Source organism: Notolepis coatsorum, assembly GCF_963971535.1.
Source record: "Notolepis coatsorum genome assembly, contig: SUPER_7_unloc_2, whole genome shotgun sequence".
In the NCBI taxonomy this organism is placed as follows: Eukaryota; Metazoa; Chordata; class Actinopteri; order Aulopiformes; family Paralepididae; genus Notolepis; species Notolepis coatsorum.
This window is the reverse complement of record NW_028174879.1, coordinates 1,264,606-1,278,942: the sequence shown is the minus strand read 5'-3', so window position 1 is coordinate 1,278,942 and position 14,337 is coordinate 1,264,606. Positions and strand designations below refer to the sequence as shown.

The 14,337-nt window shown below is 47.9% G+C and overlaps 1 protein-coding gene across 1 annotated transcript in view; it reads right to left on the bottom strand.

Annotated features, from left to right (window-relative positions):
- The window catches only part of LOC311232739 (uncharacterized protein), a gene marked incomplete at its 3' end in the record, with an annotated part of 60,631 nt that overhangs the window by 14,466 nt on the left and 31,828 nt on the right, over positions 1 to 14,337 (bottom strand). Inside the window, exon 4 of the mRNA XM_084338319.1 lies at positions 12,190 to 12,351. Coding sequence (XP_084194445.1) covers positions 12,190 to 12,351 — 162 coding nt within the window. The remainder of the gene's footprint in view (positions 1 to 12,189; positions 12,352 to 14,337) is intronic.

The following is a 14,337-nucleotide window of genomic DNA, read 5'->3' as shown; positions in this document are numbered from 1 at the left end:
AGACTAGAGGACAGTTCATGAGTTTGGCCTGATGGTGGCGCTAGACTAGAGGACAGTTCATGAGTTTGGCCTGATGGTGGCACTAGAGGACAGTTCATGAGTTTGGCCTGATGGTGGCACTAGAGGACAGTTCATGAGTTTGGCCTGATGGTGGCGCTAGAGGACAGTTCATGAGTTTGGCCTGATGGTGGCGCTAGAGGACAGTTCATCAGTTTGGCCTGATGGTGGCGCTAGAGGACAGTTCATGAGTTTGGCCTGATGGTGGCGCTAGACTAGAGGACAGTTCATGAGTTTGGCCTGATGGTGGCGCTAGACTAGAGGACAGTTCATGAGTTTGGCCTGATGGTGGCACTAGAGGACAGTTCATGAGTTTGGCCTGATGGTGGCACTAGAGGACAGTTCACGAGTTTGGCCTGATGGTGGCGCTAGAGCAGGGGTTCTCAAACCTTTTCATACCGTGACCCCATTTAATTTAGGATTTTTTTTGGAGACCCCACACTTTTGCGCATTGCGTAATTTCAAACTTGGAATTAAGGAGTATAAAAATAAAAGCACACGTTGTTGAACTTGATCATGCATATTTATTAGAACATTTAATTACAGCACTATGTTATCAATACACATTTATAAAATGAGGCATATTTAGCCAAAATATGTTGCCAGAACGGTAAAAAAAAAAAAAAAACGATTCTACTTGCCAATGCGCGACCCCAATTTGGGTTGCGACCCGTAGTTTGAGAACCACTGCACTAGAGGACAGTTCATGAGTTTGGCCTGATGGTGGCGCTAGAGGACAGTTCATGAGTTTGGCCTGATGGTGGCGCTAGAGGACAGTTCATGAGTTTGGCCTGATGGTGGCGCTAGACTAGAGGACAGTTCATGAGTTTGGCCTGATGGTGGCGCTAGACTAGAGGACAGTTCATGAGTTTGGCCTGATGGTGGCGCTAGAGGACAGTTCATGAGTTTGACCTGATGGTGGCGCTAGACTAGAGGACAGTTCATGAGTTTGGCCTGATGGTGGCGCTAGACTAGAGGACAGTTCATGAGTTTGGCCTGATGGTGGCGCTAGAGGACAGTTCATGAGTTTGGCCTGATGGTGGCGCTAGAGGACAGTTCATGAGTTTGGCCTGATGGTGGCGCTAGACTAGAGGACAGTTCATGAGTTTGGCCTGATGGTGGCGCTAGACTAGAGGACAGTTCATGAGTTTGGCCTGATGGTGGCGCTAGAGGACAGTTCATGAGTTTGACCTGATGGTGGCGCTAGACTAGAGGACAGTTCATGAGATTGGCCTGATGGTGGCGCTAGACTAGAGGACAGTTCATGAGTTTGGCCTGATGGTGGCGCTAGACTAGAGGACAGTTCATGAGTTTGGCCTGATGGTGGCGCTAGACTAGAGGACAGTTCATGAGTTTGGCCTGATGGTGGCACTAGACTAGAGGACAGTTCACGAGTTTGGCCTGATGGTGGCACTAGAGGACAGTTCATGAGTTTGGCCTGATGGTGGCGCTAGAGGACAGTTCATGAGTTTGGCCTGATGGTGGCACTAGAGGACAGTTCATGAGTTTGGCCTGATGGTGGCGCTAGACTAGAGGACAATTCATGAGTTTGGCCTGATGGTGGCGCTAGACTAGAGGACAGTTCACGAGTTTGGCCTGATGGTGGCACTAGAGGACAGTTCATGAGTTTGGCCTGATGGTGGCGCTAGAGGACAGTTCATGAGTTTGGCCTGATGGTGGCACTAGACTAGAGGACAGTTCATGAGTTTGGCCTGATGGTGGCGCTAGACTAGAGGACAGTTCATGAGTTTGGCCTGATGGTGGCGCTAGAGGACAGTTCATGAGTTTGGCCTGATGGTGGCGCTAGACTAGAGGACAGTTCATGAGTTTGGCCTGATGGTGGCGCTAGACTAGAGGACAGTTCATGAGTTTGGCCTGATGGTGGCGCTAGAGGACAGTTCATGAGTTTGGCCTGATGGTGGCGCTAGACTAGAGGACAGTTCATGAGTTTGGTCTGATGGTGGCGCTAGACTAGAGGACAGTTCATGAGTTTGGCCTGATGGTGGCACTAGAGGACAGTTCATGAGTTTGGCCTGATGGTGGCGCTAGACTAGAGGACAGTTCATGAGTTTGGCCTGATGGTGGCGCTAGACTAGAGGACAGTTCATGAGTTTGGCCTGATGGTGGCGCTAGACTAGAGGACAGTTCATGAGTTTGGCCTGATGGTGGCGCTAGACTAGAGGACAGTTCATGAGTTTGGCCTGATGGTGGCGCTAGAGGACAGTTCATGAGTTTGGCCTGATGGTGGCGCTAGAGGACAGTTCATGAGTTTGGCCTGATGGTGGCGCTAGAGGACAGTTCATGAGTTTGGCCTGATGGTGGCGCTAGACTAGAGGACAGTTCATGAGTTTGGCCTGATGGTGGCGCTAGACTAGAGGACAGTTCATGAGTTTGGCCTGATGGTGGCACTAGACTAGAGGACAGTTCATGAGTTTGGCCTGATGGTGGCACTAGACTAGAGGACAGTTCATGAGTTTGGCCTGATGGTGGCGCTAGAGGACAGTTCATGAGTTTGGCCTGATGGTGGCGCTAGAGGACAGTTCATGAGTTTGGCCTGATGGTGGCACTAGACTAGAGGACAGTTCATGAGTTTGGCCTGATGGTGGCACTAGAGGACAGTTCATGAGTTTGGCCTGATGGTGGCGCTAGACTAGAGGACAGTTCATGAGTTTGGCCTGATGGTGGCGCTAGAGGACAGTTCATGAGTTTGGCCTGATGGTGGCGCTAGACTAGAGGACAGTTCATGAGTTTGGCCTGATGGTGGCACTAGACTAGAGGACAGTTCATGAGTTTGGCCTGATGGTGGCACTAGACTAGAGGACAGTTCATGAGTTTGGCCTGATGGTGGCGCTAGACTAGAGGACAGTTCATGAGTTTGGCCTGATGGTGGCGCTAGACTAGAGGACAGTTCATGAGTTTGGCCTGATGGTGGCACTAGACTAGAGGACAGTTCATGAGTTTGGCCTGATGGTGGCGCTAGACTAGAGGACAGTTCATGAGTTTGGCCTGATGGTGGCGCTAGACTAGAGGACAGTTCATGAGTTTGGCCTGATGGTGGCGCTAGACTAGAGGACAGTTCATGAGTTTGGCCTGATGGTGGCGCTAGAGGACAGTTCATGAGTTTGGCCTGATGGTGGCGCTAGACTAGAGGACAGTTCATGAGTTTGGCCTGATGGTGGCGCTAGACTAGAGGACAGTTCATGAGTTTGGTCTGATGGTGGCGCTAGAGGACAGTTCATGAGTTTGGCCTGATGGTGGCGCTAGACTAGAGGACAGTTCATGAGTTTGGCCTGATGGTGGCGCTAGAGGACAGTTCATGAGTTTGGCCTGATGGTGGCACTAGAGGACAGTTCATGAGTTTGGCCTGATGGTGGCACTAGACTAGAGAACAGTTCATGAGTTTGGCCTGATGGTGGCGCTAGACTAGAGGACAGTTCATGAGTTTGGCCTGATGGTGGCGCTAGAGGACAGTTCATGAGTTTGGCCTGATGGTGGCGCTAGACTAGAGGACAGTTCATGAGTTTGGCCTGATGGTGGCGCTAGACTAGAGGACAGTTCATGAGTTTGGCCTGATGGTGGCGCTAGACTAGAGGACAGTTCATGAGTTTGGCCTGATGGTGGCGCTAGACTAGAGGACAGTTCATGAGTTTGGCCTGATGGTGGCGCTAGACTAGAGGACAGTTCATGAGTTTGGCCTGATGGTGGCGCTAGACTAGAGGACAGTTCATGAGTTTGGCCTGATGGTGGCACTAGACTAGAGGACAGTTCATGAGTTTGGCCTGATGGTGGCGCTAGACTAGAGGACAGTTCATGAGTTTGGCCTGATGGTGGCACTAGACTAGAGGACAGTTCATGAGTTTGGCCTGATGGTGGCGCTAGAGAGGACAGTTCATGAGTTTGGCCTGATGGTGGCGCTAGACTAGAGGACAGTTCATGAGTTTGGCCTGATGGTGGCACTAGACTAGAGGACAGTTCATGAGTTTGGCCTGATGGTGGCGCTAGACTAGAGGACAGTTCATGAGTTTGGCCTGATGGTGGCGCTAGACTAGAGGACAGTTCATGAGTTTGGCCTGATGGTGGCGCTAGACTAGAGGACAGTTCATGAGTTTGGCCTGATGGTGGCACTAGAGGACAGTTCATGAGTTTGGCCTGATGGTGGCGCTAGAGAGGACAGTTCATGAGTTTGGCCTGATGGTGGCGCTAGACTAGAGGACAGTTCATGAGTTTGGCCTGATGGTGGCGCTAGAGGACAGTTCATGAGTTTGGCCTGATGGTGGCACTAGACTAGAGGACAGTTCATGAGTTTGGCCTGATGGTGGCGCTAGACTAGAGGACAGTTCATGAGTTTGGCCTGATGGTGGCGCTAGACTAGAGGACAGTTCATGAGTTTGGCCTGATGGTGGCGCTAGACTAGAGGACAGTTCATGAGTTTGGCCTGATGGTGGCGCTAGACTAGAGGACAGTTCATGAGTTTGGCCTGATGGTGGCGCTAGACTAGAGCAGTGCTTCCCAATCCTCTCCTCGAAGCACCCCAGCCGTTCCATGTATTTGTTAAATTCCACCACCAGCACACCTGATTCAACTTAACAAGCCCTTTATTAGTTGAATCAGGTGTGCTGGTGGTGGAATTTAACAAATACATGGAACGGCTGGGGTGCTTCGAGGAGAGGATTGGGAACCACTGGACTAGAGGACAGTTCATGAGTTTGGCCTGATGGTGGCGCTAGAGGACAGTTCATGAGTTTGGCCTGATGGTGGCGCTAGACTAGAGGACAGTTCATGAGTTTGGCCTGATGGTGGCGCTAGACTAGAGGACAGTTCATGAGTTTGGCCTGATGGTGGCGCTAGAGGACAGTTCATGAGTTTGGCCTGATGGTGGCGCTAGACTAGAGGACAGTTCATGAGTTTGGCCTGATGGTGGCACTAGACTAGAGGACAGTTCATGAGTTTGGCCTGATGGTGGCGCTAGACTAGAGGACAGTTCATGAGTTTGACCTGATGGTGGCGCTAGACTAGAGGACAGTTCATGAGTTTGGCCTGATGGTGGCGCTAGACTAGAGGACAGTTCATGAGTTTGGCCTGATGGTGGCGCTAGACTAGAGGACAGTTCATGAGTTTGGCCTGATGGTGGCACTAGACTAGAGGACAGTTCATGAGTTTGGCCTGATGGTGGCGCTAGACTAGAGGACAGTTCATGAGTTTGGCCTGATGGTGGCGCTAGAGAGGACAGTTCATGAGTTTGGCCTAATGGTGGCGCTAGACTAGAGGACAGTTCATGAGTTTGGCCTGATGGTGGCGCTAGACTAGAGGACAGTTCATGAGTTTGGCCTGATGGTGGCGCTAGACTAGAGGACAGTTCATGAGTTTGGCCTGATGGTGGCGCTAGACTAGAGGACAGTTCATGAGTTTGGCCTGATGGTGGCACTAGAGGACAGTTCATGAGTTTGGCCTGATGGTGGCGCTAGACTAGAGGACAGTTCATGAGTTTGGCCTGATGGTGGCACTAGACTAGAGGACAGTTCATGAGTTTGGCCTGATGGTGGCGCTAGAGGACAGTTCATGAGTTTGGCCTGATGGTGGCACAGTTCATTTTTCCTTACCTTCGTCTGAGAGTGTTGCATTCATTTATTGAAACATGTTTGGACTTCATGGTGTTTTTGTTTTGGTCTTGATTTATTGTGATGTTTCTTCTTGACTTGTTTAACTCTTTCGCGGCCAACCACGTATAAATACGTTATTGGGCGCCAACGGTTAACACTTTGGGTGCCGTTCACGAGAATTCTCGTTTCTGTGGCCCAGCGATTTTAATATCCTATTCAATGTCACGGAGCTGTACCGTGCAGTACCGGCCAGATCCTGCTAGTAGGCAGTATCAAGAGTGCAGTAAACCCTGTTCCAGACCGGGTGCTACGTTTAAACCGCTCCGGGCACACTTTTCTAGTAATGGGAAACCTAAGGCTTCACTCGATCGCATTGAACCGTTTTCGGGACCCCAGATCCATATGTTGTGGTGGGTTATGTCGTGGACCAGATGGACATAGGATGGACCAGATGGCGATCAAATAATTGGAATATTCTTTTTGGAATACCACCGATCACAGGTAAGGACAATCAGATGTCAATTTCAGCTTGATCATGCATGGTTTTCATACTCATACCCCTGATCGGCGTGTGTTGTGGTAATAACGAATGCCGCTATTGGCAATCAAATAATCAGAAACGATTCATTCACGTTTCATGATGAAACATAATACCCATCATATGCATTTGATTTGAAAATAGCTTGTCACGGCGGCCGGGTAGCGCAGCGAACTAAACGTCTGTCTACCACCACAGAGACACTGGTATAGAATCCGGCTGTCGGTGGTGCCTCCGGCTTGGCCGGCCGTCATACTGACACAATTGGCAGAGTCAGCGGGAGGGAAGCTGGTGGTGTTCTGGTCGTTGTGGGCAGCCTGCACAGCGAGGGAGGGAGCTGGTGAAGGTAGTGTGACCTCCCACGCGTTACACCTCACCAATGAGAGTCCTCGCTGCCAGGTGAAAAGAGGCTGCTGGCTGTCTCCTATGTATCGGAGGAAGCATCTGATAGACTTCAGGGCTCCCTAGACCAGCAAGTGGGGGGCAAATGCGTGCAACGACCAGGAAGGGGAGGGGGGAATTGGCATAACGACTACAAATTGGGATGGGAGGAAAATACAAAAAAATAGGAGAATAAGTGGATAAAAAAAAAGAGAAAGTATGTGAGAAATCTGCGTGTGCAGGGACGAAACGCGAATGGTTTTAGTAGAATTCACGTTGCGCCCTGTAGCCAGCCTCCCAGGAATTAGCCCGGATCATTCCGAAATTATACTTATATTCACCACGGGATAACGCGTGAACGTATTTATGAAAACATTTATTCTTTTTGCATCTTGAACGGAAGATAGTTGCTGTCAAATGACCATGGTATTGTATCCATAGCTATAATATAAAATATAGATTTAGCTCTACAAACAAGGTGACGCACAGTGAAACTATGTAATGATAACCTGGCCGTGCTAGAACAGGATGGGGAAATCGAATGGCCCCGAATGTGTTAAAGAAGACGTGTCCGGCCCATGGGGTGTGTTGTCGGGCCTTACAAATAAATTTGATTTGATTGAAATACCTAGGCATCGAGATTTTCCCCACCCTAAGTCAGACAGTTAGACATAACTTTACAGGCACTTACAACAAAATACTTCAGGATCTCAATAGATGGTCGAGCCATCCCAACTACAAGCCCGAGCATCCACAATAAAAATTAACATACTGCCCAGGATAAACTTTGTTAGCTCAATGCTCCCCTTACCCCCTCCAATCAACCACTGGCGCAAGATACAAGCTATGGTATCTAAATTATATTAAATATTTCTGGTCCTTCTCATTGAGAGCCCTGATAAGCTGGTTGTCGTGGCGATACCTTAGACTGGAAGCAGCAGTCTATCCACAAGGATTACAAGATATAGTTATTATTATTATTTATTATAGTATACTCCCAACACCCCTATTACAAACTGTCAATTAATACAATATGGTCCTATCATCTCCCATGTGATTCAAACATGGCGTAACGCACAGAGGTCTTGTACTATCAAGAAACGTCTTTTGTAATGTCTGTGGCAACTTATTTTATATTCTGTTTTTATTATTTCTATTTATTGTCATTATTGTTATTATTATTACTGCCATTATTGTCCTGTGAAGTCTAGTCCATTATTGTTGTTCATTATTATTATTATTATTACTGTACTGTGCTTTAATAATAATAATAATGACTTGGGGATTTATATAGCGCTCTTCATGGCACCCAGAGCGCTTCACAGAGTCCATTATTCGTTCATACACAGTCATACCGGTGGTGGTAAGCTACAATTGCAGCCAGAGCTGCCCTGAGGCAGACTCACGGAAGCGTGGCGAATAATCATCGCCTACGGCCCCTCCGACCACCACCAACATTCATTCACATGCATACACACTCATACGAGGCAAGTAGGTTAAGTGTCTTGCCCAAGGACACAACGGCAGTGGGATGGACATGGGCTTGAGCGGGATTCGAACCACCAACCCTTCGATCATTGGACGACCCGCTCTACCCCTGCGCCAAAGCCGCCCCACATGTCTTGTCATATGAAAAAAAAGAAAAGCAATAAAGATTTGATTAAAAAAAAAGAATCAATTACAGAACAATTAAAACAGGAATTGTACAGTGTGATTTATCAATGCAAACTGTATTAATCATTCTGAAACAAGTACATTATTGGCAAAACACACAAGATTAACAAGTAAAATAAATAAAAAAGTATATTTATATGCCGTTAAAAACAGTATTCATTGATATTCTCCATCTTTACCAATGACCTTCCACACTAAAACCGTATGCAGATGACACAATCTTATATGTCATAATCCACAGTTAGTCATCTAACTATGGCTCTGAATGAGGAGCTGCAATCAATTGTAAGTAGGTAATAAAAAAATAAATCAGCTCTCATAATATCAATCTGCAGTGCCCTGCGTGGGGAACGGTTACCAGTAGGTGCATTTTTATTTGTCATACCATGACAACTCAGGACAACCTTTGAACAGATTTAATGATTTTCCTGGAGTTTGCGCGTCAGTCAAGGTTTCTCTCGTGGAGAGTGGAAGCAGAGGACGTCACAGTCACTTACTGTGTGTTGTTTTATCCATAAACAATTTGCAAACCTTTGGTTCCAGAGATAAAAGCCACAAAGTGGGAAAATCCAGAAACACTGGCTCAGTTGATCTGACACTAACATCACATCAGTCCTCTGAGATCAGTTGATCTGACACTAACATCACATCAGTCCTCTGAGATCAGTTGATCTGACACTAACATCACATCAGTCCTCTGAGATCAGTTGATCTGACACTAACATCACATCAGTCCTCTGAGATCAGTTGATCTGACACTAACAGCAGTCCTCCTCCTCTGATCTCAGTTGATCTGACACTAACAGCAGTCCTCCTCCTCTGATCTCAGTTGATCTGACACTAACAGCAGTCCTCCTCCTCTGATCTCAGTTGATCTGACACTAACAGCAGTCCTCCTCCTCTGATCTCAGTTGATCTGACACTAACATCACATCAGTCATCTGAGATCAGTTGAGGGAGAGGAAGAACGGGAGACAGAGCGGGGGGGGGGGGGGGGGGGGGACATTCGGCAAAGGACGCCGGGTCCGGGAATCGAACCCGGGTCGGCCGCTTCGCGACGCAGCGCGCTACATGGTCCGTGGGCGCCCCTATATATTTTTATTCTAAGATTGCAGACGTCTAAATAACGTGGAAAAGTGGAAGAGGGAAAGGTGTCGCTCAATTTCAAATGCCACATTAAATATCCATTAACAAAACTGTCCAAATACGTTGGTTTATTCGTTAAAATACGTTATTTTCTTCCTTTACCTGCTCTTCTCTCTCTCTCTAAAACTCTGTTTGAACCCTGCATTAATTAATATGTCATATGGTGCAACACAGCCATCTCAAGAAACTTGAAAGCTTGCAAAAGAGAATACTAGGAGTAGTGTCATGGTCCGGGTTTAATGCGCCCACACGTCCTCTAGTCCATCGCTTTGGTCTCCTGAGGCTCGCTGAGTTTAACGTCCACCAAAACGCTTCAATGGTGCATCAAGTTGTGTATAACATGAATCACAGACTGTCTGAGCTCGTCCCGGTCTGCCGTCCGCTGCACGTCCACAACACAAGGAATAGGCATCTTATCTTTGGTAAGAGGAGAAAGCTCAAATGTGTCTAAGTATAGCGTGCAGTAGGGGTGGACGGTATAAACGGTATACGGTATAAACGGTATGAATTTGCTCTACGGTATGGATTTTGACTATACCGTATAACCGGTAGTGCAGCTCTAAAATAGCAATGACGTCATGTAACCACAGCGCGACTATTTCACTCGCATTTGCCCCTAAAAATAGATAGAATTAGTCATAGATAATAGATATGTGCGAACTAGAAAAAGTTATTTAGGAGGCTTCGCGCAGTGGGCGTGCCAGCCCCTCCCGCACGCATGTAAACACGGGTCTACTAGTAGTCTAGTGGGACGGGACGTCTCCCTGAGCTAACGTTAGCTTAGCTACCGTTACAAAATGACCCAGTCAACTATTCACTTTTAGTTTAATACATGATGAGGCATTGTCTAACCGAACGGTATCTAGTCGGCCAGCTACCGATAGCTCCTGACATCAACAAACGCTCCATCAAGTCTAGTAGAGTAGACGTGTATGATAGCTCCGTTAGCCGTTAGCTCACGTTAACGCAAATTAGTTCACCGTTCAAAACGAAATGTCCCATTGAACTAAATAATTCACTGAGGCGTTGTATTAACGTTATATATCCGGCTAGCAGTAGCTACAGATAGCTCCTGATATCAATGTCTTATAACACTGATTCGATGCGTATTCGAGCTGAGGGCTTGCTAACGTTATAGTACCAATACAATAGGGTCCAGGTGCAGCGCCGGAGAATCCTGGCCGTAGCTCTGCTCGAGGCTACTCGAGTATAGGTCCAGGTGCAGCTCTGGAGAATCCTGGCCGTAGCTGGAGGCTACTAGAGTACACACAGACAGTGGAGCTTGTTGCGTGGTGGCGATGTCTCGCAGATAATACAAGTACAAGTCTAATTATATAATATATATATTTTATAAAAAAAAAAAAAAAATTATATAAAATAAAAATTTTTTTTTATCAAAAACGATGATACCGTGATATATACCGTTACCGTCTATGCTTCAAATTATACCGTGATATAAATTTTAGACCATACCGTCCACCCCTAGCGTGCAGGGGCCCGCACATCTGGAACGAGCTTGACGAGAGTCTGAAACTGTCAAAATCCACCCCCACCTTCAATAAAACACTGAAAGAGGATTTACTCAAATCATATCTATAAATTGTAACCATACTTGAGAATATTATTTGTCTGTATTTATGTATCTATGTTGTATGTATGTAAGTAGGTAGGTATGTAAGCCTATCCATGTTATTATGGCACACTACACGATAACGATGATATTTATTGTATCGTGTGTGTGTGCGTGTGTGTGCGTGTGTGTGTGTGTGTGAATAAATTCAAATTCAAATTGTTGCATCTTTTCTTTTTTTTTTCGTTCCAAGTCATACAAGCTGGTCTGGGGTCAGCGGTCCGTGCTGCAGCTTCTCTTCAGGTTGCTGGGGTGATGAGGAGCAGCTGGTCTGGGGTCAGCGGTCCGTGCTGCAGCTTCTGGTGCCTCTTCAGGTTGCTGGGGTGGGAGAAGCGGCGGCTGCACACCCGGCAGCCGAAGGGCCTCTCGCCCGTGTGCACGTTGCGGTGGATGTCCAGCTGGCTCTGGCACACGAAGCTCTTGCCGCACACCGGGCAGCCGTAGGGTTTCTCCCGGCTGTGGCGCGCCTGGTGCTTCTGGAGCTCCGCCTCCAGGGAGAAGCGCTTGGTGCAGCTGGTGCAGCCGTAGGGTCTCTCCACCGCGGCCTGCTGGGGGGGGCCCGGGGGGAAGCCGAGGTAGGGGGCGGGTCTGAGGGCGGAGTTACTCTGAGACGGCCTGTGGTGACCGAGATACGCCGTCGGTCTTTGGCTAAAATGGCCGAGAGGGTGATACGCCGTCCTTTGTGTCGTCCGCACCGCGGGGAAACGGGAGGCGCTCGGCCCGACGGAGGGCCCGGGGCGGTCGGCGGTGGGGTCCCGCCCCGCAGCGCCCTCTCTCCTCCACGGAGCGCCCGCCTCGCCCCCCCCCTCCTGGTCCACGCCGTCGATCACGATGACCTCCGGGTGAACCCTGACCTCCGGGTGAACCGTGACCTCCGGGTGAACCCTGACCTCGGCGGACGCTCCGCCGGGGGGCGAGGGGTTAACGCCTCCCGTGAACTCGCCGCAGGGCGTCGAGGAGGCGTGGCCTATGTGCACCGACACGTCCGCCCACACCTGCGTCAGCGTGTCGCTAAACAAGCGCTCCCCGTCCTCCTCCTCGCCGTCCTGCGCTTCCACTCGGACGCCGCCGCTCGGCCGGGGATTCTGGGTACAAACGCTACCGCTGTCTGTCTGCTGTGATTGGCCGGAAACGAGGGTGAAGATGATGTCGGAGCCACTGACCTCCGTTTGGCTGCTGCTGCGTCGTCGTCCGGCCGGGTCCTCCGAGGCTCCGGGGGGCGCTGTTGCTGCTGCTGCTGTGGCGTCTCTGCTGCTGGTCTCCGTGGCGCTCTCCACCTTCACGATCAGCAGCTCCGCCTCCTCTGCGTCCTCCGCGTCCAGACACTGACGACAGAACACAGTCCTGAGTAAACACACTTCCTGTCATCAAGTAAACACACTTCCTGTCATCAAGTAAACACACTTCTTGTCATCAAGTAAACACACTTCCTGTTGTGGTGGCAGAATGCCATATAAAGCACATCCTATATAAAATAGATTACACCTTTATGGATACAGGTCATTACAAAAAGGGAGCATCACTAACACATTGTTTTCATCACAATTTGAGAGGCCTAGTAATAGACACAGGTGTATTCGGACACTGTGAGTACATTCCCTGGGGTCGTGGATGTCCCTGGATGCCAGGGAGATGCAAATGGACCTCGTAGGAAGTGGAGCAATATTCCATTTGCCAATATGTATATGTATATTATATATATATATATATATAATAGTAAATATATATTTTAGGCGGTTTTTTCAGAAAACGTTCCATAGGTGGAAAAAGTGTAAGGTAATGAACAGATGATTTGTCATTTGATCAAAGGGAGGAATATAGAGAATAGGTAGAGAAGAGCAAGGACGACTGACCAGACATGAGTGAGTATGGAGACGAGTGAATGGGCGCGCCATGGATGTTTGATCATCAACCTAAAGCTGACTAACTTGATATGATGTAATTGCATGGAAAAGCTAAACTAATAAAAAAGTGCTAACGTAACACTGAGGCAAACAGGTCATTGCAGGCCAGCATCGCAGCTTAAAAGGTCCTGCATAGGACTTTTGCATGAGCCGCCTGTTGCAAACAGTGCGAATAAGCATTCTGTCAAAAAAGAGAGCATCCTTTGAAGGAGAGAGACCAGAGTGGGGCGAGCCAATCCAATTCCGAGACAAGGAAGCACGACTCAGCATCACCTGGAGCGCAACACAAGCACAGCACAAAACAAGGACAGTGTTGTAATAATATAATGACAAACAGAAATTACTAGGGATGCACCGATATGAAAATTGGCCGCCGATACCGATACCGATTGTTCAACTAACACTATCGGCCGATACCGATACCGATATTTGTATATTTGTATATAAGTATTTGTAAAAAAAAAAAAAAAAAAAAAATTATGAAATTACTGTATATTTGTATGTGTATGTTTGTATTTGTAGGCCTCTTTACTTACTTAAAAAAAGGAAACATCAAGAAATATGTTTATGGTATCACTATCTCTCTCCCAGTATCGTCTGGCGGCCTGCAGAGGGATACTATTTTCTCAACCAGAGCTTTCAACCAATGCAATGGAACCATTCTTGCGGCCTGCAGCGGGATACTATTCTCTCAACTAGAGCTTTCAACCAATGCAATGGAACCATTTTGATTGGCAGTCGATTCGGCCAATTACGCCACACCGCTAGCACCCACCTCCTGCTGTCCTTACCACCAATCGGCAAGCGTTTCTACTTTCGGGCATGCCGCCATTGTTCTGTTTGCGAGAGCAGAACACACTTAACGTAGCTACGTTAGCTGCCCGGCCCGCCGACCGGCGCTCCACATCATGACCAAATGAGACATAATGATTTTACTGCAACAAATGTTATAATAAAACAAAGCCTTTCTATACATTTGTCTGGTTGAAAACTTTATTAACAGATTGCAGAATGTGTAGTTGGGTACGGAATGAGCAACGGAATGGAACCGAGCTATGAACGGGCTAACGGAGTAATGCCTTGTTTACTGCTATCTTCGGGTAAATAATATGCTTGTTATTGAACGTGTAACACTAACTATATAACGTTATGCCACAAAACGAATGTTTGTGTCATTTTAACAGCAGATACTTTCTTAAATGCCATCTTCCCGAGAGAGGGTGTTGACGGGGAGTTGTGTTATTAATAGCATTGAACAGCTAACCGAAAGCTAGCGTTAACTATTGTTAAAGGTTTAGCCATAACGTTACCTTGGCTAAAGTTGGGGCTATTCATAATGCAGCAATAATGGCTGCAGACCTGCAAGCAAAGTACAGCAAGTTGGCAAAGAAGTATTCCAACGCAAAT